We start from the raw sequence: 24,551 nt of genomic DNA, 5'->3' as shown, positions 1-24,551 counted from the left end.
ACCAACCAAAACCATCAGACTCTAAGAGGCCTATTTCCTGTTAAAAAGAATCTTCATTGGCTCTTATTCTGTTTTATATCCAGTTCTTTAATAGCTATAATTCATATCCTGTCTTCGCTACTGAATATTTATATGCCTGTGATTTACATCAGGATAACTAGTATATACTACTTTAAGCCATCATCCCTGTCTTTGGAATATTGCTGTACCATTAACAGTCTTCCCGTCTCTTGGAACTGCTGTCATGTTCCAAGATGTATCAAAACTACATTTCAGCAGTCAAGAGGTCTACCTGGTCCTCAGATCTCAGTACAAATTATATAGGCCTTTAGACTTCACAAACTGTTTCTTTTGCAGATGTTTATATCCTCCTTAGTTGCTATAGAATTAGAAAATACTTTTCCATTCTTCTCATGATGGAAAAAATATTGTACATTTTCCAATGAAGTAACAGAAATATTTATTAAACTTCTATTTTTTCCCTTAATAATAACTTTATCATCTCTATTTAGTAGCAGGCCTAAGAATAATTTCTTCCCTAATAATCTTCATCTTCTCATTTTTGCTATGTGATGCTAACAATTTTTAGCAATATTTCTACATTTCATGATTGTATATGGATTCTTACCTATTTTTCATTAAATATAATTTTTGATTCATAAATCCTGCCCTGGCTTCATTACTGTGCCAAGACTGGCTCTAAAACTAAGTTGTCCCTTCTGCTAGATTGGAACTGTCTTTTTTAATCTCATAATACTTTTTTCTTTTAAACCAACTATTTTTTAAACACAATTTTGCTCAGAATTTTTTCTATTTTAAAAATTAACTTTTATATACATGCTATGCATGTTTATGTGTGGTACCTATTTTTATAATTACTGTTATCAGCAATCTTTTTTTCGCAGTGACTGCGATCAGTCTTGGTTACTGGACCACCAACCTTTCAACCTGTAATTAATTCTTCTTTGTCATAATCTGGCACTAAACAGTGCAGCAACCCTCATGTAAGAAAACTACTGCCACAAATTCTTAGAAAGTTTAACAATGTCTTAACACTGGCAGTCTGAGCCCTCCCTCCTTGGTGTTCTACACTTCTAACATAAAAGCATGATGTATTTGTTATAGAATAAACTGTTCAAAGATCAAAAGTTGTGCTGATCTGGCCGACTACGACATGCTTGAAAGGCCATTACTTTAAGTATAATTACTTTATTAAGTGGGAGTAAAGAAGCAGATAAGAGTAACAAGGTCAGATACAGGTTAAAGAGGAACTCTCATGGATTACATTAATACACTAAGTAGTGCTGGGTGTCATGCCTGTCAGCAAGCTACCAAGAAATTAAGGATATTATATACAAGCTCACGCCTGATGCCATTGGAAATAAGCCAAACACAGCTGCAATTGGTCACGTCTTTGCAAACATCTGACAAACTTACCCTTGTAACAAGAGATTCAGGTCATGCACAAACTGGGAGGACAAGACGCAGTAAAATAAATTATTAGCCTTCAGGGATATCACTGCAGTCAGTAGCAGTGACTGATTTTTGTGTTAACTTTTTCCTTTTTTTTTCTACAAGCAAGACAGACCTTCCAGACTCCACCTGAATTAGTAAAGGCATTGTGATTTCTTCTGCAGTAACACTTGAATCTTAGAAGAGACTGTCAACAAATAAATGGCTTGTAGGTCCGCATTCTGCTTTGGGTGGTATTTGCACAGCTACATGGAAACTGGCAGGTTTGACTTTGTTCTTACTGATTTCAGTGTGGCTGCTCAGGCTTTAAATCAGAGCGGAATTTGGCGACTAGTAGTCCTTCATACTAGACAGTAAACATAGATAGACATAGGTTTACTTTATTAAGCTGTTTTAAAAACAAACAAGCCAATAGTGCCTATACAAAATAGATGAGAGGACAGACTATAAATCTAGATCCTGCATCTAAAAATCTTTTGTAATACAGGCAGTTTCAGAGTAGCACAATGATCTAAACTTCCAGCTTGTGTTTATTATCTAAAGCACAGCATTTGCATTTTTCATCACCACTAATGAAGTCCAAAACGTGCGTCTGTGTACTCCTTACACTGCAGACTGTCAATTAGCTTTATCCTCAAAGCACTGGCCTGCAGCTACCGGCCCTCCTCATTTCAGAATAAGGAAGCATGGACGAGCTTCTTAGTGGAGTGGCAGTGCCCAAGAGAAGCAAAGGGGAACAGATCTACAGTTTTTCAGACTTTTACGTGTTTCTAAGCATGGCTTACAATTCGTTATTGAGAAAAAGCATCCAAGCAAGAATTACGTGGCCCTTAGTCAACTTTCACACATCATTACTTGTAATAAAATTGTCTTCATGAAAACCCTCGTGTGAAGAATAATTTATAATCAGGAAATAATACCACAGGAATCACTTTATTTCATAGAATTGTGCAACAGCTGCAATATAAGGAGGAACATTTGGAAGGTATGAGAGTTTTTTTATACAAACTACTCTGCCGAAGAGAGGGTAAGTCATAATTATCCTTATGTTAACACATGGGGAGCTAAACAAAATTCCTCAATGGCCTGAGCATGTTCAAACTGCATTTTAAGCTCTGTAGTCCTCTTTCAAAAATTTAAATGCCCAATTTTATACAGGATGGACAAACTGGCCTAGAAGACAGAGTGGATGGCAGAAAAGTCTAGGTTGAACAATTCTCCCTTTCCAAACACAACCCAACAGATGATGTAGAAAGTTTGTGGCACAGAGCACAAGACTGCTTTTGCAACAGTACAAAACAGGATGTCGAATGCTAACAGTTCACAAAGCCTACAATATGCCAACTATTTAGAACACAAAATAAACTTTATAATTGCATATACAAAGTCCTTAGGGAGGACTTGTCCTTACTTCTCTCAACATTTAAAATGCCCAGATCCCTCAGCACTTTTCCCGTGTTTTCCGTATAGTTATCCATGAATCCCTCTACCTTGTAATGGAGTCTCAAAGCTCCACGAATATCTGCTTCTTCTTGGGAAAATTCTGGGTCTGAAGCTAAACATCTCCAATGTACAAAGCAACACAATCTTCACTAATTTTCCTGTACCAGACTACACAACCAGTAGCATTATTCAGCATAGCCATTAAGTCTGCAGTGACCAAATTAACTTCCAGTTTTCTGTATGGCAATAGCTGCTTCTAAAATAATAGCCAGGATCTGGACAGAGTCTGAGTGTCTATTGAATAGTACAAACCATTGATCCCACCAGGGAGAAGTTCAGTCCATGAATTTATCCTTCTGGATGGAATGGATGAGAATTGTGCAGAAACAGATGTGCCTCAGCCTAATGGGTTGGCAGGCTACAGGGATTTCTGGGTTCACAAAAAGCTGCTGCTAAAACACATGGAGCTCTTTGACCCCGCTGCAAGTCTGTGCCCTCACTCCTCCAGAATTAAACTGTTTAAACACCCAGCTTTAATAGAATGGCTTTGGGAACAGGTGGGTCCCCAACAGGTGCAACAGGCTGTTAATCCTGGATGCCTGCGGGCAGGCATTCAGGTCTAAATTAGACACATTCCTGGCTGTCAAGACGAAAGGCTGAGAAGAGCTGTATGCAAACAGTGCAAAGACAGCATACTTGTCTAGAAAAGGTTAGTCCTGTTCCTAAATACAGAAGTCTCGTAACATCAGTCTGAGAAAGGAGACAAGAACTAGCTTCTTAAGCCCGGATTTGTTATTTTCTGAGGATCAAGCCATGCGTCTGTCCTGCAGAGTTCCGATTCCTTTCTTCTGAAAAAATTTCAATCTGTGATATACTCTGAATCTGATCATACTGCAGTCCCTAAATAAGAACTCCCTTTGTACCTGTATTTGCTGAGCATTTCAAAGAGAACAGGAATAAATTCTGTAGCAGAATACAACAAAAGAGTTAAAAATACATGAATTTGACTACTTCTTCCCTGACTTTCTGTAAAGGAGAAGAGTGGGCTAGCAAAGCATCTAAATGAGGAACCTACAAACCTTACCCACTGACAGTTCTTAATATGCAATTTCATAAATCAGGGCATTTTGACTTCCCTTTGTCAGGAGGATTCTGTGTGTCTGTCCTTCCGTTTCTCAAAGAATGGGTGCTCTCTCCATCGCTGCAGTAGAAAAAAAAGACAAAGAGATTGTGATTCCCTTATTTTTTAAAGAACGGTCGCTTAAACAGAACAAATCAAAACAAACATTCTCAACTTCATATTAAAAAACAAAACAGAAAAATCCCTGTGATTGTGTAGAATTGGCACAGTTGCCATTTCACAGCTTCAACAAAGTGATAGAAAAGTGTGCAAAATAGCTCCAGTTCAAGAAATAAATTCCTGTTAATGGGTTAGAGCCATCTTAATCTACAAAGGGGACACTCAAGTGTGAAATACATCTTTCAGAAAAACACTTTTGATAACACATGTGAGAAATGTGGCATTAAGTCAAAAACAGAAAATATAAATTTTGCTATCCAGACGCAAGGAAGTGCAGATGTCCAAATGTCAGAAGCAAATCTTCCAACCTTGCTTGAAATGGTATGTAAAACCTACTTACGAGAACTATACAGGAAATATTTCACTGCTTGATTAAAGTGAGAAAAGACCACTCAGAACACAACCTGTGTAAGTAACTCTATGGTAGAAGTGACCCCCAAGCGTGAATCCCTTAAATCATGAAAGAATGTCCACACAAACATCAGAAATGTTTGCCAACTGTTATAAGAAAGGAAGGAAAAGATGCTGACATTGAGATACAGGTGTGCGTTGCTTGTATTTGGCAGTCACAGATATTAGCATGGCCAGGGCAGCTATTCTGACATAGTTCCCTGCCAACAGAGGATTGCTTCCCTTATTTAGAGCTTTGCTTCCATCTAGTTTTAACTTTCTTAATAAGCCAGGCTCTCCCTATTTCTACTGGAAGAGAATATTTCATAGCCTAAAACTGGTTTCATTCATTATTTTTTTGTAAATTTATCCCATTACTTATGTCTACTGCTTCATTAAGCAGAATGACTATGCCTACTTCTGCTATGGCAAGCAATTTTCTTTTCCGTTATTCACGTTTTCTTGGCTGTAAGGAGGCAGATCTTCTGGCATGTTATTTTAAAGTAGGCCTGAATCGAATGATTTCGATTGAGAAGGAATCAATCTGTGAAACTGTAATAACTAGAATTAGCAGATACTGACCTCTGCCAAGGTGATAACTGTTCAGCACCATAAAGGCGTGTATAATAACTCACACAGAACAGGAGACATCTCAGAACACATTCAGAGATGCTGGCTCTGCATGGGGGGAGAACACCCAGCATGACCCCGGTCCTGCTCAGGTGCTAAAAACAATAACCACCCATCTATTCACTGTGAATGCAACTCACCTAGAATAATAAAATGGGGTCCAGAGAAGATCTACTTCAGCAATTGAAAAGAGCATCAAGAAACACTGTTTTGAGATTTAGAAGTGTTCTGGTAATTAAATGTGTTGAGATCCCAGGGGCTAATAAATACCCCGTGTGAGGTTCAAGGCATACTCTAAGTCCTATCCTGCACACTTTTATTCAGCTCTATTTTTTATTGTTTTTATTATATTGTGGATGCTATTTTAATTTATAAGTTGGTCAATTTATGTCTAATTATGTAAATAAACGAAAGGGAAGACTTAATTTCAGCAGACTTATTTAACTTGTCTGTTGTCCTGGGACAAAGGTAACCACATAAAATGAGAGGGTCAGGGGAAAGAAACCCATTTCTGATGGATATTTTATATCACACAAATATTAAAATCAGAATATATACTCATAATGCAAACCAAGGTTCTGATGTGGTGGTTTGGTTTTGGTTTTTTGTTTTAATTTCCATGGTTTGCAAAAATAAGTTTGTCCGTAATTCATAAAGCCTAATAAGTTTCTGACTTCCTAGTACTGTTGGGAAACAGAAATACTTGAATAGTGTATAAAGGAATGTTTATAAGATTTCATCAAATTTTTGTACACTTACATAAAAAACAAGTTTTAACAAACTGACTACAGTAGCTTAAAGTCATTTGCTTTGCTGTTCACAGGAAGATTTTAGCACTCATTGTCACCTGGAAATTCATACCAGTGAGCATATTGGTCACTCTGAACTTCACCTCCATTTGAGGGGAGATCTGTTTTGAGGCTACTGAGCTTTTGAACCTTTCCATAACTGCATCACTGTGCAATTTCACTTGAACCCAAAGAGAAGGTAGGAGGCATAAATGGAGAGATTGCTAAGCAATAACAGGTACAACAGAGTAGAAAAACCTCTCTTGACTATATACTTGCATTTTGATTCCCTCATCAAATGTTGTGTTTCTAAAGATATGTTCTTTACAAATTATTAGTTCTCAGCTTCCCGCAGCAGTCTTCATTCCCTTGTATCTTTCAAGTACCTTTCACAGCTGTTTTAAAAACCCAAATGCTCTCCTTGACTGGCCCTTTTCATTTTATAACAGACTGATAAGGTTACAAGATAATTTGCATTTAGATTATGTTTTCTTTGAAGGGATATCACTACACTGGATGTCCCACTTCTCACAGAAGTTCTTACTATGGCCTGATAAACGCAAATGCACTTCTGTGTAAAAGACAGGACGGTAGGTGGGTGGGTGGGTGGGTAGATAGATAGATAGATAGATAGACAGACAGACAGACAGATACTGAGTGAACAGAGTTTATATCATCACTCAAAAGAAAATGCTGAAATAACTTTCACAATTTGAAAATATTACTGCAGAGCTATAATAATTAGTACTATCTTGGTCTGTAAGTAGGATAGATCAGCCTCCCCAATGATGATTACCCTCCTGAATCTTATCCTGTATCTGTTTTTTTAATACATGTTGTTTCCCGAGACAATTAAGAACTGGATATTAAGAACTGGCACAGAAATATTGAGCATTAAAGTGAGCTATTTCACAAACACAAATGAAAGAGACAGCAGAAAATTACAAAATCTATTTAAACAACTAGCTGTCAGCTTAAGGACAAATGAACTTACTAGATTTCAATAACCACATTTAGCATCTCCTCTTAATTGCACCTGGGAAGGCAAAACACAATGCAGCTGCTCCTGGCTGGATGGCAGCGATGTACAGACTGGTGATAACATTTTCCAAACATGACGTTCCTTCCCAAGAGCTGGATTGTGAGATGTGCAGCCCTAGGAAACTAATACTTTGCTTGACTTCTTTTCTATCACAACATTTCTATTTTCTGAGCAAAACAGGGAAGAAAAAAAAAACAAAAAGGCATAAATGGCAGCTTTTTAAGAAGGGTTTCATTTGTTGGCTGTCACTAATTTAATTCCTGTTTATGTTTCTGTGCCCTCAAGAAAGCAGATGATAAGGTTCTGGGGTAAGAAGAATTGGATAATACTTCACATTGCAGTCCAGTAATAGGCTCACTAAATATCAAATCAATTTGTTTATTAAATAACCTTCTCAATATCTTTGTAAAGTATTGTTAGTTTTCTGGTGATTTTTTTTGTTCTTTTTTCCTCCGATGAGGAAAACAAGAACTAAGGAGCTGAAGTATGTTTCCAGGCACACTTTCCAATGGGATCCCCATGTGTTACAAGGGCATTTGAGGCTGAATCCACCTAATTCAAGAAAAGGGAATTTTCAGCAGAGCATTTGCGTGGAAACCTTCACTCCAGAAATAATTTTCTCATTCAGCCTCAAACTGCTTCCATCTGGTGTGACTGGCCCACATCAAACCTGGTTGTCTCAGGTTGTCTCAGGCTTCGGAGAAGTGTTGGGGAAGGGCACGAGCAATTTTTCTTCCCGGGATTTCAAGGTGATCAGCTTCCCAATTCTTATTTGCATTTTAATTAGTTATTAGGGTGGATATATGCAGAAAGCGTGCCTGCAGAAAAATGCTATTGTTTTTGATTCATTATTACTTTTGGTTTGATGTTAATTAATGTCAGCAGCCCTTATAATTTTAAGAAGACATTCTTTCAACATGCATATAAAGCAGAAGAAATAGACTAAAACTATTTAAATGGAACTATAATTTGAAAAAATTCCAAACATTTACTGGCAACCTCTGCCTCGAGGAGTTCACATCTACAAAGGTAAGACGCAGTGGGGACAAGGCTACCTGTAATTTTTATGTTTCACTACTGGCACAGATCCAAGGCTGAGTCCTAAAGAGAGGGTCTTGAAAGTCATCCCAGCATGGCTGTGGCAGAGATGAAAAGATGCTGAGGGAGGTGTGTGGAAAGCAAGTCCTCACAGACAAAAAAGAAACAGTCTGTAATTCCAGATTAAACAGCAGAGCTGGCAGTCATCTCGCCCATGTTAAAGGCGACTGGTGGGTCAAAGGCGATGAGGACAGAGTTCACTCAGTTCACTGTGATTTGTCTAGGACTATTCCACCTCATATTTTGAAAAATGAGGGAGAACTGTAGTATGAGATGGTCAAGGATGAAACGGAATGGCTGCAACCATGAACAGCACAATCACTTGTCTTAGTGATATGAAAAGAGAGATGTGGTAATGGTCAGAGAACAAACAGGTCAGCCCTGTTCTTTAACATGGGGTGAACCAACAAGTGCAATGAGAAAAGAAAGAATCCATGGAGAGTAAAGAGGTGAGAAAAATTAAGGGGAGCAAACAGCAAGCGATCAGAGATGGGAGATCAGCGGGGCTTCTCCGCAGGAGGGAGGAAAAGTCAGTTCCTGTGACAGAAGGAGGAAGTAGAAGGAAAACTGAAGGTATGCATGATAATTGCATTTATTCTTGGATTAAAACGTTAAGACCTTTGAAAAAGAAAAAAAAAAAAAAGGCAGACTGGCTTATGGAGTGAAAAAATGGCTAAGATTACTGATACAGCATTCATTTGCATTGTAGAATAGATGTTTGTAATGGCACAAATTGGGTGAAGATGGTCTCAGCTGCTCAGATGAACCTTGTAAGAGGGAAAAAGAGTCACATACAAGTGATCCAGTGAGAGGACAGATACACAAATGAAGGAAAAAAAGGCGAAAGAACAGCAGGCTGAAAGCTCCGAAAGCAACAGCAGGCTGGAGGCAATAAAAAGGCTATGAGGGAGAGGAGGCCAAACTGCACCCATGTCCCCACTTTCCAGCTGGCAATGGCTGAAGAGCGAGGACACGCGCAGTGCAGGGACAGCACTTGCGAAGATCAGAAGCAACTGTACAGTCTGGGCCCGGGCAGCCCCCACAGGTCCACAGCAGGTCAGGGGCTGAGCAGGCTGGCTGGGCCAAACCGCACTGGTAACAGTGACATGGCCACAAGGGGGTTCTTTGCACTTGGGAAGACATGCGGGTTTCACGTTACTGGAGCAGGCGCAGCCTCACGGCAAAGCCCCAGAACCCTGTTTATGAGGCGGCGGCGCCGCCACTGCGGCCGGCCCGCTCCCCTCCGCACCGCCGCGCTCGCGGCCACCACCCGGCCCCTCGTGCCTCGCACACGAGCACTCTCAACCGGCGCTGCCCCTCCGCCGGCCGGCCGGCCGCCAGGGCGCGTGCGCGGCCCGCGGGCACATGCGCGGTGCGCGCGGCGTGGCGGCGCCTGCGCGCGGGGGCGGAGCGGAGCGGGCTCGGCTGAGGCGGCGGCTCCGGGGAGCGGAGCCCTGCGGGACAGCCCCACCGCTGCTTCCTCCACCGCCTTCTTGTCCTCCTCGCCGCAGCAGCTGGTGCTGCTCGTGATGCAGCCGTGCGGCGGCGAGGAGGTGGCGGCGGCCGGGGCGGCGGGCGGGGTGCTGCCTCTCCAGGGCGCCGACCCGCCGCTGCCGCCCCCCGGGAGCGGCGGCCTCATGTTATTCTACGAGCTGGGGGGCCCCGGCGACGGTGAAGCCGAGGCGGGGGACGAGGCCGAGACGGCGGGCGGCGAGAGCACGGTCAGCCCGGAGGAGCTGGAGGAGGAGGAGGCGACGGCGGCGACGGCGACAACCTCGGGAGGCGAAGCGGCGGCGGGCGGCGGCTGCAAGAGCTGCACGTACCAGGGCTGCAGCGAGACCACCACGCAGGTGGTGAAGCAGCGCAAGCCCTGGATGTGCAAGCGCCACCGCAACAAGATCTACAAGGACAAGTACAAGCGCAAGAAGAGCGACCAGGCCCTGGGGGGCGGCGCGGCGACCGCCGCGGGGGGCGGCCCGCGGGCCGAGGTGAGGCGGCGGGCGAGGGTAGCGTGTGGGCCGCTAACGGGGCCTCGGCGGGTGTGAAGCCGGTAGGCAGCCTGGCTGCCGTGTGGTCCCCTGGGAGCAGGGGCCTCTCGTGAAAAACCGGTTTCTGTCGGAGGGATTTGGACCTTTCTGCCCAAGGGAGGGGGAAGAAATCTCCGGCTCCGGCAGCAAAGGACAGCCCTAGCGCGAGAGTGAACCCCATTTCATAGAATCATAGAGTAGTTTGAGTTGGAAGGGACTTTAAAAGGTCATGTACTCCACCCCCCCTGCAATGAGCAGGGACATCTTCAACTAGATCAGGTTGCTCAGAGCACCCTCCAGCCTGGCCTTGAATGTCTCCAGGGATGGGGCATCTACCACCTCTCAGGGCAACTTGGGATGGTGTTTCATCACCCTCATTGTAAAACATTCCTTCCTCATGCCTAACCTGAATCTCGCCTCCTTTAGTTTAAAACCATTACCCCTTGTGCTGTTGCAACAGGCTGTACTAAAATATTTTTTTTTTCTCTGACATAAACTATAGTAACTTAAAACTGTTTCAGATTCCAAGAAAAAAAGATCTTGCTAAAAGATGTCACTGTGCAACATGTGTTAGTTTCACAGGAGTAAACATGAAAGTTTAGATCTAAGATGTCAGTCTTCTTGCTCAGTTGGTACTGAAATGTGAGGGTTTAAAGTAACAAAGGCCGTCAGGTATCCGATTTTATTCTGTAGGTTCTTCAAGGTACTTACCTTGTTGGTTTTTTGCATTAAATGGCAGCTAAATATTTAGACCACTGATAGTTCATACTTACTTTCATAAACTTAGCGTATTGTTTAGATGGGGAGATACTGCCAGTGATAGAACTGGTGCTAACATTCAACTTTTTAGATATTTTTTTTTCTTCAGTTTGTGACTCAGCCAAGATAACACGGTTTCTGATAGTTGCTTGTACTGAGTCAGCATTTAAGACCTTTTATTTAAATGACCTAGAAAGAAGGAAATGGTTTCACTTTTGAAGATGCTGGATAGTTTGTGCTCGAAGGGACAAGTATATGATAGTGGTTGTTGGAAGAAAAAAAAAATCTTACCTGGCAGATGGGTGCTCCTGCTAAAAGCAATCCTGTTTTGTTAACGCAGTTGCCTCTGGAGTTGTGTGACTGGGAGCTGATCTAACTGCAAACCATCCACCAAAAAACTTTCCTTTTTCTGTTTTCATATAAATATAATAGTAACCATATTTAGTGTCACACCAAAGAAGCCTTTTTTGTCTAGCTGTAAAAGTTGCCCTGAAGCAGACATGTAAGAAAAAGTCAAGTGTTTGTGGTGCTGCTGGGGAATATTCTCCCAGCTTCTTTCAGCTTAAAAGACTTGCTGAGACAGATGTGGGTTTTCTGAAGTTTTTGTAGGTCTAAGTGATGTCTGTTCCATGTACGTTTTTTGATTTTTGTTGAACCCTTGTAAACTCTCACAATCTGCTACATTCTGATAGTTTCTTCAGGTCTGCTACCTGGTTTGTATGTTTCCTTGTTTTTGAACCTGGCTGCTCTTAATGCCAGTTAACAGCCAGTTAGCATTTACATTAGAAGATAACAGTGAACAACTAATTTCTGATAGGCTTGCTTCTAAGTTGTTTCCTTCCTGAGGTGAAAAGGCATAGCATGCTTGTTTCCAAGTAAAAAGCTGTGTACTTTTATCATCTTTATTGCCATTCTGTGGACTGGCTCTAGTTCTAGTAGCTACTTCTCTTTTAGAACAGAAGAGAGAGAACAGAAGCTGCATACAGTATTCAAGGGTGAATTTTGCGTTTACATACTGACAAGATTCCCGTGTCCTAAGAATTCATCAGGCTCAGTTCATGATGCGTCTACACAAATACTTGTGCTAGCTCGGAAAAGTATGTGAGAAGTATACAGTTGCTGCATTTCATGTAGTGATGGGTTAAGATTTTTTTGTTCTGTAACATGAAATAGCAATTATTGCATGTTGGAAAAAAAGTGGGCTCACTTCTCACAGTTTCTGCAAGTGCAGGTTGCTGTGAATGTTATGAAATTAAGGCCTGAACTTGCAGAAGAAATCAGGATATTCAGTGGGAATCAGAGTTTTATTCCTAATACGAGTTCCATTTTTCACTTCTGTGGACAGGATTGAAGTAGAAGATACTGGGTATTTTGTTGTTCTTGCTTGAACCTTGTCAGGTAGATTGAAGTGTCAGTAAGTTGTTAATTTAATACACGTAAGATTCAACATTGGTTGAAACTTTCCAAACTCTGAATATTTACAGCTGATTGTAGACCCACTGTACAAGGAACAGAATAAACTTAGAAATAAAAACCATGTTATTTTACTGTCTCTTGCCTGTGGCTTTGTCAAGTTCATAATAGTGTTCTGTTTTGTTTTGCTATTAAAAGTATTATTGACATTCCTACTCAGTTGCAAGTGTTAAATATCAGGAGATTGAGATGTTGTAAATGACTTCATTTTTAGGAAATTTAATCAAATAAATTCAAGTCATTAACTCACTATAGGAACTTAGTTTTGCCATTTATAAAACTATCTTAGCTGCATTGCTTCACTATGACTGATGAAATAGTGAAAATAATGCAGAAAGAAGCGGCCAGTTCTTGAACAAATATTTTCCCTTCTGCTGCTGCTGTTTTCCTCTGCAGATTAATAAAGCAAACCCTCTTTATTCTTGGGACTTTCGTATGGTGAAAACTAAATGTATCATTATATCACGGTTTATAGGCTCACTTCGCTTTTATTTTCTTTAATGTGCAGGATAGTGTTGAAGGTTCAGTGTCTTTTACAAAACAGAGAACAGGTTCCCTTGGAGATCGGCCAGCAAGACCTACTCTTTTAGAACAAGTATTGAATAAAAAGAGGCTGGTAAGTTTTGTTTTCTTGGAGGTTTTGAACTCAAATATGTAAAGGCAGTGTAACAGTGTTAACTGTCAGCCTTGTGAAAGACGAAAATTATTTTACTGATCGTACACTGCATGTGCAGATTTTCAAATTTAAATATGTTGCAGAGCAGATGTGTGTCTCAGCCTCTGCATGAAGAACACTGAGATGACTAAATTTAATGATCACTGCCACATTAACTAAATATATGTGGTTATTTCTTTAGGGTAAATAGTGCTTATGGTATAGCTGAGGTGTCTTTTAACTTGTTCAACCAACTTTCTGTAAAGCTGTAGATAGAACAATGCATGGACTTCAGGCCTGATGTAAGATTTAATTACTGTAGTGTGTTTTAAAACTTGTAGACATATCATATCACACTTGTAGTTATGTATGTATTTGTTGATAAAGCAAACTGTGTAAGCAAGCAGTATCACTTGTGATATTTGTAGTCTGCCTGAATAGCATGCATTGTAAATTTTGAAGTGCTTTTGTTGCTCCTGTAAGCATATTTAAAGATTTAAGCACAATTAAGGGAAATAATTTTGTATTTACTGCTCCTTTGGCTTCAGCATTACAACTTATGTTATTGATTTTTACAGTCTTCTTCCTCCCAAAGGACTGTTTGTCTGTTCTCTTTGTTAGCTATGCAAAGCAATTTAACAATCCTCATTAAAGTGCTATAGTCTTTGTTCAGAAATTTGAAGTCTTAAGTATGCAGCTATATCAAGTTACTTTATTGAATTCTTTCTCAGTAATAGCACCTATTTAATCATTATGTCTAAAACTCAGAGGGGTATCTGTAGGCCTTCAGTTTTTACAAGAAAAAAAGTAGTGAACTATGGAGTTTATTTTTCATGTTATCTGTTGTTCTTCTTGTCCTGCTTACTGAATTTTGACCCCTTTCCTGTTTCTGTTCATGTGGCTTTTCATTAAATATGAAAGGTATCTTAATAACGAAACATTATTTTTTCTTCTAGAAGTACAGCAACCAGAAGCTCTTTAAGTAGATGTTGAGGGCTTTTGCACAGAGTTATGTCAAGCCTCTTCAAGAATTGAGTTTTCCTTGCAGTATTCTGGGGGAGTGAGATTCAGATTCTCCTTGATTTGGTTCTTGCTTCTCTTTATCTCTGCTCTGACTCAGTTTCTGTCTTTCAGCATTGTTTCTTCTAGAATTTTGTCTTTGTTTTGTGCATATCTACACAACACAAGGCCTGAAGGATACATGATGACCCAGAAAGATCTCTCACAGCTTGTTGCATCCAAGGCTGTTCCATACCTTATGTTTCTGCATGTGAAAGTTACTGCCTGTCACTGGTAGCTGCCTGCAGAGTTATCACTTAGAAGTGCCAAGTCATTTGTGCTTGCTCAAAAGTTTCTTGCATGGGGTTCATCTCTGTGAGGAGAGGCTTCTGTGGCAGCCCATGTGTGCCTGGATGTGCAGCTTGCACGGTAAAGGTGTAGAAAGCAGAGGCAAGGGGATGAGACGCAGCAAGTTGTGGATGGAGAGCCTGGAGCACCTTAGTGCTATAGAACAGCAGCAGATAAAGAACTGGCTGCTCACTGCAGAACTACCCGGTGCAGTGAAGTGACTTGATAAAGCTAATATACAGTAAGGAAAATGTGGCTGTGCACCTGTTCAGTGAGCATGCTTATTGTTAGTAACTTCTTTCAGTGACTGATTAATTTATCTGGCCTGTTAAGTGCTGCTGTAGGTGTGAGTTACATGCAGAATGGCTGTTTTCAGTTACAGTCTCTGCAGTGCATAAGGTTCTAGACCCTGCCCTAGAAGTTGCTTGTCCTTTTGGATGGAGATCTGGATTACAGAGTTGGAGTACCTCTTTGGTTGCATCAGTGAAGTGACCATGCATAATGAGCAAGCAGTCTAGGAAATTAATTCAGCAGAAAAAATATCTTTTTTCCTGTGTTAATTTTTGGAAGGATCCATTCTCAACCTGATGGCACTGTTTGACCTTAGAAACACTTGTGCTGCCACCATGCAGGCATGAGGGTGAACAACCAGATCACAGAGTGCAGCTCTTCAGGCCAGGAGCCAGATGCAGATTGTTTTAGATACTTTTTGTCTTTTGACTGAAGGCAGAGGTGTTTTTTAACTCATTCCTTGTGGCTGGACTGCTGTTGGGAAATTATTGAACACCCAGTGAACACAGAATCAGAGTATCTCAAGTTGGAAGGGGCCCATGAGGATCATTGAGTGCAACTCCCTGCTCCTCACAGGGCTACTTAAAACTGAACCGTATGGCTAAGACCATTGTCCAGATGCTTGACCTCTGACAGACACGAGCTTTGTTTAAGAATTACAGTATTTTATTTCTTTGTTGTAGTATTTTTGAGATATCTGCGGTGGGTAATATTGAAATCAGCTGAAAACTGAAGCACAATTGAAAAGTTTTTGTTTTCAGTATGTCAGTAGGTCATTCCTGTTTGCTATCTTTGTGGGTTTTTGTACAATACTGTATATTCTTTACATTCTAGATCTGTTTTCAGGATGTGTATTAATGCTGCTTCTGGTTACCTGCTGACATCTTGAAACAGTTTCTAGATGTTTTTAGTGAGCATATTTTGTAGTTCTTCAACATTTAACTCTCATTCATATGGGTGTATTAGCTTTGGCTGGGGTACAGTTTATTTTCTTCACAGTGGTGTGTATGGGGCTGTTACGGGTTTATGATGAAAACAGCATTGATAACAGAGTGGTGTTTTAGTTATTGCTGAGCAGCACTTCATCCTGCTGAGGGGGGAGTGAGCACAAGGCTGTGTGGTGCTTGGTTGCCTACTGAGGTTAAACCTCAATAATGGGTAATGCACAAATTGATTTAATGGAAGAATATTATAATCACTACGCTAGCTATTTAATACATGAGTTCTTTAAAGTAAAGTCCACTTTCTCTTTCTTGCAGTCTCTACTCAGAAGCCCAGAAGTAGTGCAGTTCCTACAGAAACAACAGCAATTGTTAAGTCAGCAGGCTTTGGCACAAAGGCAGCAGCAGTTTCAAGGAGCACCCGGGTGATCAGAACAGATCGGTGACCTGCAGAGGAGTCTTGTGCTGAACAAGGAATAGGATGTGTATTTTATATAAATGCCAAGAATCTCAGTGTTGAAAGAAAAACTAAAGGTGCTGCTGTTACGCATTTTACTTGTTTCTTGTTTGCACTTTTGAGGTTTTGAGCTGCTTGGGCGTCTGCAAACTTGTGAGCAAATCTGGAGGAGTCTATTTTTTGATTATTTTTAAAACTTTGGTTTAATGTTTAATTTTTTTAATAGAAATTTCTTTATATTGGTAACATTTAGCTGTACACCCTTTTCCTACCAAAGTCTTCACTAAATTAACATTTTTTCTATGTAAAGATTTACTGTTAAACAAGTCACTCTTTGATGACAATCATTGAAGGAAGTCAGTTACTTTCTATGGAAGTTGTGAAATAAGGTCCTGAATTTGAGCCAGTCCTGTGGCACGACCTAACAACAGGGATACGAGAAACTTAGGTTGGGTAGAGTCTTGCACTAAAGGCAAAGACGACATGCCATCAAGAAGTTGATCCAGTGTCTCAGAACAGGCGATCCTCCTGCTATATATTCATTATCTGCAAGTTGACTAGGTTTGAAATGTTTCATTATCTGTGCAAAGTATGTAAAAGAATTTGTGTTTAGACATTCCAAAAGAGATAAAATAGCAAAATGCTCTAGAGAAGAATGAGGTGAAACATACGCAGCTGAGAGTTGGACATTGTTTTGGGGAGTTATTTGTAAGAACCAGCCTCTGAGACATTAAATATAACTTAATTACGGATGAGAATATCACTCATTTTTAAGCGACGAAATGAAGTTTTAAATCTTTTAACTTATGTTATCAAATGCATCCAAAAACTAAAATGTAATTGTGCATTTTTTTCCTTCAGGTAGTCTTTTTATTCTTATAAAAATATATATAGCTAAAATTCTCCCATTAAGAGAACTGATGTCTAATACGCTCTAGTGCAGGACTTCTCAGGTTTTCAGCCAATTCAGATGAACTTGCAGTTGATTTGGTTAAGAATTCAAACACTGCATTTGAGTGTTGAATCCCACATTGTGTTTTTAAAACAAAGATTTTTTTATTAAGCCACATTTTTAATAGAGGTTATCTGAATGGTGTAGGTGCTTATTAAAGTACTACTTTGATATTGCAGCAGTTTGATCTGCTGAGTAATATCTCTCCAGGAGTATTTGTTAGTCTTACAAAGTTTTACAAGCTGTGCTTTATGTATGTAGAATATGTTCAGTAGGATGTATTGTATTTAGCATTGTGCAAGTTGTTCTTTAAAAAAGAAATTTAAGAACTTTGTATCAACAGTTCTGGACCAATAAGTGTTTGAGTAAAATCTTTGTTTTTCTTTAAAAAAGAATCCAAAGTCTGTTCTTTTTCGTTTTGGTAAATTTATATGTTTGGGTGGTTTTGTTGTGGTTTGTTTTGGTGGGTTTGTTTGTTTTTTAATATATGCTAAAATGGCTAGTTCTTACTAGGCGGCATTAAAATATTCGTCTTCCAAGGCACTTGTTACAGAAAGTTATTTTCGTTTTAAGTGAAATCAGATTACTCTTTTCAGTGTGTCAGAATTTATGTGAAAAGGTAACAGGCTGAAATTGTAGAATAAAATACTTGGTTTTGTTTTAACTGGTCAGCTTATGAAAGCATTGATGTGAATGGACCTGATTAAACTTTTTAAAAAAACAACCAACCCACACAATGCGAAAGGGGCACAGGGAGTCTTTGTTAAGATGGTGCCGAACGAGTTGGTTACCTCAAACGAGGTAAGTTTGGAGCTGTGCATAGAGATGTTCAGTGTGGCTCAGCTGCCTGGTGTTTCTGGTGTTTTGTGGTACTGGTGCCGGACAGGCTGGTGCAGGTGTCATCTGCAGAATGTCGGGTGGGATTCCCAAGCTGCTTGTGAACCCAGCAGTGTCCACCTGGCTCTGAGACCATTATGTCTCCTGCTCCCTTGCTTCTGTTATCACAGAACAAAATCTGAATTGTAGGAAGTTTAAAACCTGATTTCTGTAACAGTGCATGCTTACTATATCTGTTTTTTTCCTTGAGCAGTTCAAGACCTGCAGAGCTGCAAGTCTGTCTTCCCACTAATGTCAGCCCAGTCTACAGCCTGGGGCCTCTGTCCTAGGGCAGCATCACTGCTTGTTAACTGCCTGTCATGATCAGGGCTGCCTCCTTCAAAAAAGAAGCTCAGCCGACCTCATCAACCTTCAAATCTACCAGAGGACAGTAAGAGATGCATATCCTTAAAAGATGCAGATTTTATGCTATATTAATTTTCAATCCATTTCATAGTGTCTAGCATCACATTCTGCTGTAAGTGTTTGCATCATCCTTTTACTCCCTCAGTGAAATCACTGATCTGCTCTTGCCTAAGACTGAATTACATGAATAAAGACTTTTTAAATGCCCTGGTTCCCAAAGTCACTGGTGATCAGACTGGAACCTACAGATTTCTAAGGCAAATCTCTTTCCAAAGAGGAAAAACTGGAGACACCAAGTTCTTAAATCAGAAATATCTTTATTAACAGTAAAACACAAGACGTGAATAATCCCTTTTACAATAGAGTAGTTCCAGCCAAAGAAAATGGAGTGTGTTAAAAAGTGTATTGTTCAAATGTCAGACTAAATATGTTGACTTTAGAATGCCTCAAATCAACTGCAGCAGGAGGAATGCTTGTGAAAATGCCCACTTGATTAGCAGTTGTTCCATGTTTCTTGACAGGGCATGGGATAGAGTACTCTGGGGCTGATCAGAGGACTCAGCTGCCCTGATCTCTTAGGCTCCTGACTGAGATTTTTTTGTTCTCAAGAGGCAAGAGTCCAAGTAGCATTCTTTATACAGTGATCTACACTGTTTTACAGAACATCACTGTGAATAATACTTTCTTGTGGATGTTTTGCCTTGATTCTGAACACAGAGGGCAGAATGGTTCAGACAGAAGTGACACAATTAAAGCTATGTATGATTCATGGTTCTTTTCTGCACAAGATTGTGGCAGTGATACTTCACACAAAATGCTACACCTTGCTCAAAGTCACTGTTTTGGCCCCTTGGCTGCATAGAACTTTGCAACCTTTTAGCTTCAGAGATCCACACAAAAAGGCCTGTTTCTTCACTTTATTGTCGCACTTCTTAGCCCAATTTACATCACAGAGGTGATACTGAAATGAGGGATTCAGTTGCTAACACTGAATTATCTGCAGAAAGTATGCTGTGCTACATTTAACTTGTACTTAGAATGTATTATAAATAATTAAAAACTCAATTGCTTGAGTAAGTGAAGAAAATTTATCTGGATGTGCGTTATCTCTGATCATCAATCTGTTTGTTCGCTTGCTTGCAAAGCAGCTCCATGGACATAACTGTGAATTAATAAGATGTAACACGCAGTTTAGCATCAAAAAAACACTTGGAAACACGATGTGCTGACTACTGTGAAAGTGCAAGGAGATGGTTTGCTGATGAGGTCTGTATTTAAAATTATTAACTGGTTTGTCTATTTCTTCCTATGCTATTCATATGCAATATTGTTTGAATACTAACATGTAATATAAAATAGCAGCATCCATGGGATAATAAAAACACTATAACTGAAGATCTAAAAACTGTTCACAATTAGCTGCAAATGTTCACATTGGCTATCATGGAAGAGTAGCTGACTGTGGAGGACGTAGTGGTTATGTCTGCCTTGCAGAAGAGACATGGCCTATGAATTACATTTATGGTCTGTACAGGCACCGAGTTCACAAGTGTGGCCCAGGTGCAAGTGAAGGTGCCCTCACCTCCCTGGCAGGGACGTGTGCCATCAGTGTGGCAATGTTATATTGTAAGGCACGCCTGGGCAACTGTTTGAAAGTGCTGGCGTGAATGGGTTAACAGGCTCCTGGCTGCTCCTGACCACTCTGGAGCTTCCCATTAGTAGACAATCAGTACAAACTGTTATGTACTGATGCACAACCTGCAGAAGTGTCTGCACTAGAGACACAAAGCTCTTTCTCTCTGCTGAACAAAGACTCAATGCCCACTCAGGCCTTCTGTACCTTGCAGAAAGGTGCTCCCAGAGTTGCCGTTAGGAAGAATCCCTGTTTCAGTGACTGCTATGGAGCCTCCAGGGTCAGAAGCTTTTTATTCACAGATCCAAAGTCTCGTATCTCCCTCTGCTGTAAGGTCAGACCAACTCTGTCACACCCTTTTTGATGGTGACCTGACCTCTTAGTTGTTCTCAGGGAAGGATGCTTGTCCATTCTTAGTTCCTGTTAAAAATGCGATTTTATAGTCAGGAGTCCCTGTGAGGGCTCCTGCTCATTCCATCTTCCTTTGGGCACTACAGTTTCCTACCTATGCATCAAATAAGTTTCTTTGTTGCAATTCCCATCTAGACACTCTGTATAATCTGTCATTCGGTCCTGCAGTTTCTGTTCAGACTACAGTTTTCTTTGAAGAGCAGACACTGGATGTGCTTATAGTGTCCTTGAATGTGTTCCCCAAAACTGAACTCATTAGTCCTGCAGCAAGGCAAAGAGTAATCTTGCAAGTGAAGTTTCCAGATGCAACCAGAGCCTATTCCTGGATCACATGGGACAACATTTGCCCCAGCATACCTAATGGCTTAATTGGGAGGCTGGTGCACCCAGCCAGGCTGTGTTTATAGGAAACACCAGATCAAGGATTGTGGTACTCCAAGCTGCTCCTAAAACAGGTCTTGATGATTAGTTTAGATGTGAATGCAAAAAGCTCTACTGAACACAATGGCTGCTCAAGCACGTACTGCCTTGATACATCCAATGATGACCACTGAGCACATCTGGTCATATGCTACTCCTCCCCAGTCCCTTCATCCTCGCAAGGCACCCCTGGCTACACAAACCAACCGTGAACTCTAAGTCCACTAGAAAATCTTCTCAGCCCCTTCAGTGGAGTTTCCACTTGTGCAGAAGGGCTTGGGTTCAGGTGTCCAAGTAACAGCCTGCTTTCCGGGCTTCTCCACAGCAAGGAAGTCTTGCCTTTGGCTTGGAGAGCATGTGGGACATGTTAGGTTCAGTACCTGTGTCTGATATAAATCTATCTTCTGGGAAGCACTTCTCAACTTTGAAAAGTGGTATTTAATTACTTTACCCTATGACTCATTAATCTTTATTGTGTTTGGTTTTGGTTTTACAATGGTATGGGGAGCCAGAGAGGTGAACAGTACAGAGGATGTACTGTTTCTTGTGCCGAGCGCCATGTAGCGCTCAAGTATTCCTGAACACTATAGCTGCACCAGAGAAGTTTCTAATGAGACAAGAAAATTTGCCTTATACTTGAGACCCCTTCAAAGTTACTAAAGTGAATCAAGCCTCTGCCTGACCTGCCTCTGTAAATCCAGCTGGTTGTGCAGCTCCTCAGTCACTGATGAGGCTTTCTGGTTTATAGAGCCTATAGGCAAAGGTGAGTGTTTTAAGCCAGAGAGGAACAAGGGCAGATTAGATAAAGTCATAGACAGAAATGCCTGATTTTCTCCATTTTAAGCAATGGGCAGTGGAGGTGATGTTTGCAGTGAGAGATGTGTGCAGTAATGATTTCATACTGAGGAAACACTAATACCTAATAATTCTGTCCTGCACTGAACTCATGCTTCATCCTGAAATCCCATCTACTAACAGAGAACTCCTGTCTGTGGTATCCAGTTATCATTGAATCTCTGCACAGACCCACAGTCTAATGTAAACTGGGAGCGATCTCTGCAGGGCACCAAATGTGATGCCCTGCTCAAGGCAGGGACCACTCGGAGAAGGCTGCTCAGAGTGGTCAAAGTCTTGACACTGTACCTGCTGGAGACATGGAAGGAATTTCCTCAACTCCAGTTGATGTTACTTGAGGCCACAGTTCCCCTTCATGTTGCTGATACATTATCCTTCAGACTGAGCACGGCAAAACATAAACTACTCATGAGGAGTAAAGATGCTCTGGGAGTACCCTCTGATGGAGAGACAAAGCAGGGGCTGCACTTCTGAACACTCCAGTCATCTCTACCCGTACCAGATCGGCTGTTACAGCTCACAGTCTTGGGGCTGAGCTGTCAGAGCAGCAATGCTGCTGAATGGCTTCGTGCACTCCATGTGCCAGATTTGCTTCCATCACCTCTGGATGCAAATGGCACATTAATATTGGTGCTGCTGAAGAACTGGCAGCAATCCAGCACTCGTCATCTCTCGGCTACTTAATAGGAGAACAAGTGGTCTGCGTACCATGATGAACGTGCTTTATGTCTCTGCCTGATCAAACTCCCACCGCTGCCTGCTGATGCAGGGTACTCCTCCACAGAAACTTTCAAGAGGGTTTGAATAGCTGATGGCTCAAAAAACAGAAAAAAAATCTGCCTTTGACTAAGTAATCTCCCTGTAAGTGGTTTTAAATCTCTCAGGAAGCCTATCTCTAAAGCTTGAGTATTAATGAGTGCATTGAAAGGCTTTAAATTGACTACAGGTTGCTAGGTTCATGAAGACCTTTCAGCAGAAAAATATCTCCTTCCAAAATGGGAAGTCATTAGAGTGAGATATAAAGTTACATTGTCGTAAATTATGAGCACCCTGAATTTTTAACTGAGTTCAATTCACATACTAGATAAGCCTGTAAGAAAGACCTTGTTAAAAAAGAAAGGGAACGAAATGGTTCATTAGCCTTACTTTCTATCACTGCATCTGGGCAAGGGTATCTTCCTATATACTTCTTTTCCTCACCCACTGTTACCTTCTCTTGGGAAGGAGCTGCCAGCTGCTCTGTGTTTTCACAACATCTCATTACAGCGGACTAAGCCCCTAGGGACCATCAGAATAGGAAAGAGCTCACAGTGCTAACAGGCTTCCCAAAGGCTAACAACTGAGATGCTTGTTGGCTTTGACTGCCTAGTATCAGGTGCTTCGATCTAGCTTTCAGCAAATAGTTAAATTTGCTGAAATTGATCCCATCCTAATGCAGACATTTTAAATACGTCAGAAGGATCGTGCTCAGAAATGCCTCTTTACTTACCAGTAAGGGAATATTAAGGTGACTACCTTTAATGAAATACACGTGTGGACTGCATCAAAGCCAAATCCTATTTGTATGAGGATTACTGGAGAAGCAGACATACAGGAAAGTAAAAACTTCTCTGAATTTACCAACTTCCATTTAAACAACACAGACACTTACTGAGCAAGCATCATTACTAGGCTGGGAAAGCCACCACATCTCCCCTATGGCCCACCTCACCTACTTTTGGAACCAATGTAGCCATCTAGTGACTCTGAGTTCCCCTTACACTCAACGGGAAGACATAAGCATGCTCAGAGCACAGTATATTTCACCTACTTGAAATACCAACCTTACAATGAAATGACTGATGTCCCAGAAGAACCTGCTGCTCTTCACTGGCCATCCAATTTTCCTCTGCAGCATCGGCAGGAAACTGGGTTCTGGAGCTGCCCAAGAGCCAATGAGCCTCAGAACATCCCCCTTTGCTCTCTGTGAGGAAGATGGCAATGCTGGGAATGTCTAAAAGCAACCTCTAGGCTTCTCTCTATATGAGGAGGAAAGGAGGCTTAAGCCTAAAAGGCAAGGAAGAATCTAGGATAAAGGACAGAGCTAGATCCTGGACAGGAGAGGTGGTTTTCTCCGTCCTTACCTGCTAAGAAAGCAAAGGGATGAGCAACATGAAAAGCAGAGAGAAACTACTATAAGAAAGTGTACAACAAATACACTAAAAACCATGTTACAGTACCTCCGTACAGTGACACTGATGACAGAGGGAGCTAAGGAAAATGTCCTTTTCCAAACTGGTCTCTCTCAAGTCTGCTAACAGTAAATGGCACACCTGGATTTTCTGTGTAACATTAGTATTGGATTTCATAGCTGCAGGAGACTGTAAAGCTTTTCCTACCCCACAGTGACACTGCTCACGTCAAATGGGGACAGAATTGGGCTCTTCACATTTACAAATTTCCTATACGACTTGCTATTACTGCTCAATCTTAAGAATTATTTAGCCCTCTGTGCCCTACAAATTCTGCAGGCAACTGAAGATACATTCAAAGGAAGTAACCCTGATAGCTCCCTGATTCTTCTGCTCTGTTCATAGTTGCCACCCTGTAACAGCTATGACACAGCATCTAAAACACATCGAAAGTCTTTCCAGTGAATGGTATTTCCTTTGCACACATGATGGAGCTGAAGGTTTCAGGCGTCCTCTTCTAATTATGCAGTAAAACATGTAGCACCAGATATTGGGTGAGAAGAAAAGAAACATTCTGTGAAACAGGTTTTTTTCCTCAGGATACTTCTGGTGTGTTCTAAGGAAGAATGAGACTGGAGAAGTTATCACTCTTTCTGACCCTTAAAGCAAAATGATTTTCAGTGGATTGTTATGCCTGGAAAGAAATAATCCTCCACCCTTTCAGCAAGGTAACGGGGAACCATGAAAATGTAG

The 24,551-nt window shown here is 41.0% G+C and overlaps 1 protein-coding gene across 2 annotated transcripts; it reads left to right on the top strand.

The window, feature by feature from the left end:
• Nucleotides 1–9,568: 9,568 nt before the first annotated feature.
• RFXAP (regulatory factor X associated protein) lies at nt 9,569–19,670 on the top strand. Of its 2 annotated transcripts, XR_013923572.1 has the most exons (4): nt 9,569–10,152; nt 12,932–13,039; nt 15,976–16,191; nt 18,157–19,670. XR_013923572.1 is itself a non-coding variant. In XM_080363251.1 (3 exons), exons 1-3 carry the CDS (start codon nt 9,694–9,696, stop codon nt 16,084–16,086), a joined length of 678 nt encoding a protein of 225 aa, XP_080219377.1. In that variant the 5' UTR covers nt 9,569–9,693; the 3' UTR covers nt 16,087–17,690. The 2 variants fall into 2 exon arrangements, 1 of the variants encoding a protein (XP_080219377.1); XM_080363251.1 differs by lacking the exon at nt 18,157–19,670 and having other exon boundaries at nt 15,976–17,690.
• The last annotated feature ends 4,881 nt before the right edge of the window (nt 19,671–24,551 follow it).

Source organism: Nesoenas mayeri, assembly GCF_963082525.1.
Source record: "Nesoenas mayeri genome assembly, chromosome: 1".
Taxonomy (NCBI): domain Eukaryota; kingdom Metazoa; phylum Chordata; class Aves; order Columbiformes; family Columbidae; genus Nesoenas; species Nesoenas mayeri.
The sequence above is the reverse complement of the archived record's forward strand: the minus strand, read 5'-3'. Positions and strand labels throughout refer to the sequence as shown.

Coding starts and splice junctions, on each gene's coding strand:
- RFXAP (XM_080363251.1), top strand. CDS start 9,694: ATGCAGCCGTGCGGCGGCGAGGAGGTGGCGGCGGCCGGGGCGGCGGGC. Junction 10,153..12,931: donor GGGGCGGCCCGCGGGCCGAG/GTGAGGCGGCGG, acceptor TTTAATGTGCAG/GATAGTGTTGAAGGTTCAGT. Junction 13,040..15,975: donor TATTGAATAAAAAGAGGCTG/GTAAGTTTTGTT, acceptor TCTTTCTTGCAG/TCTCTACTCAGAAGCCCAGA.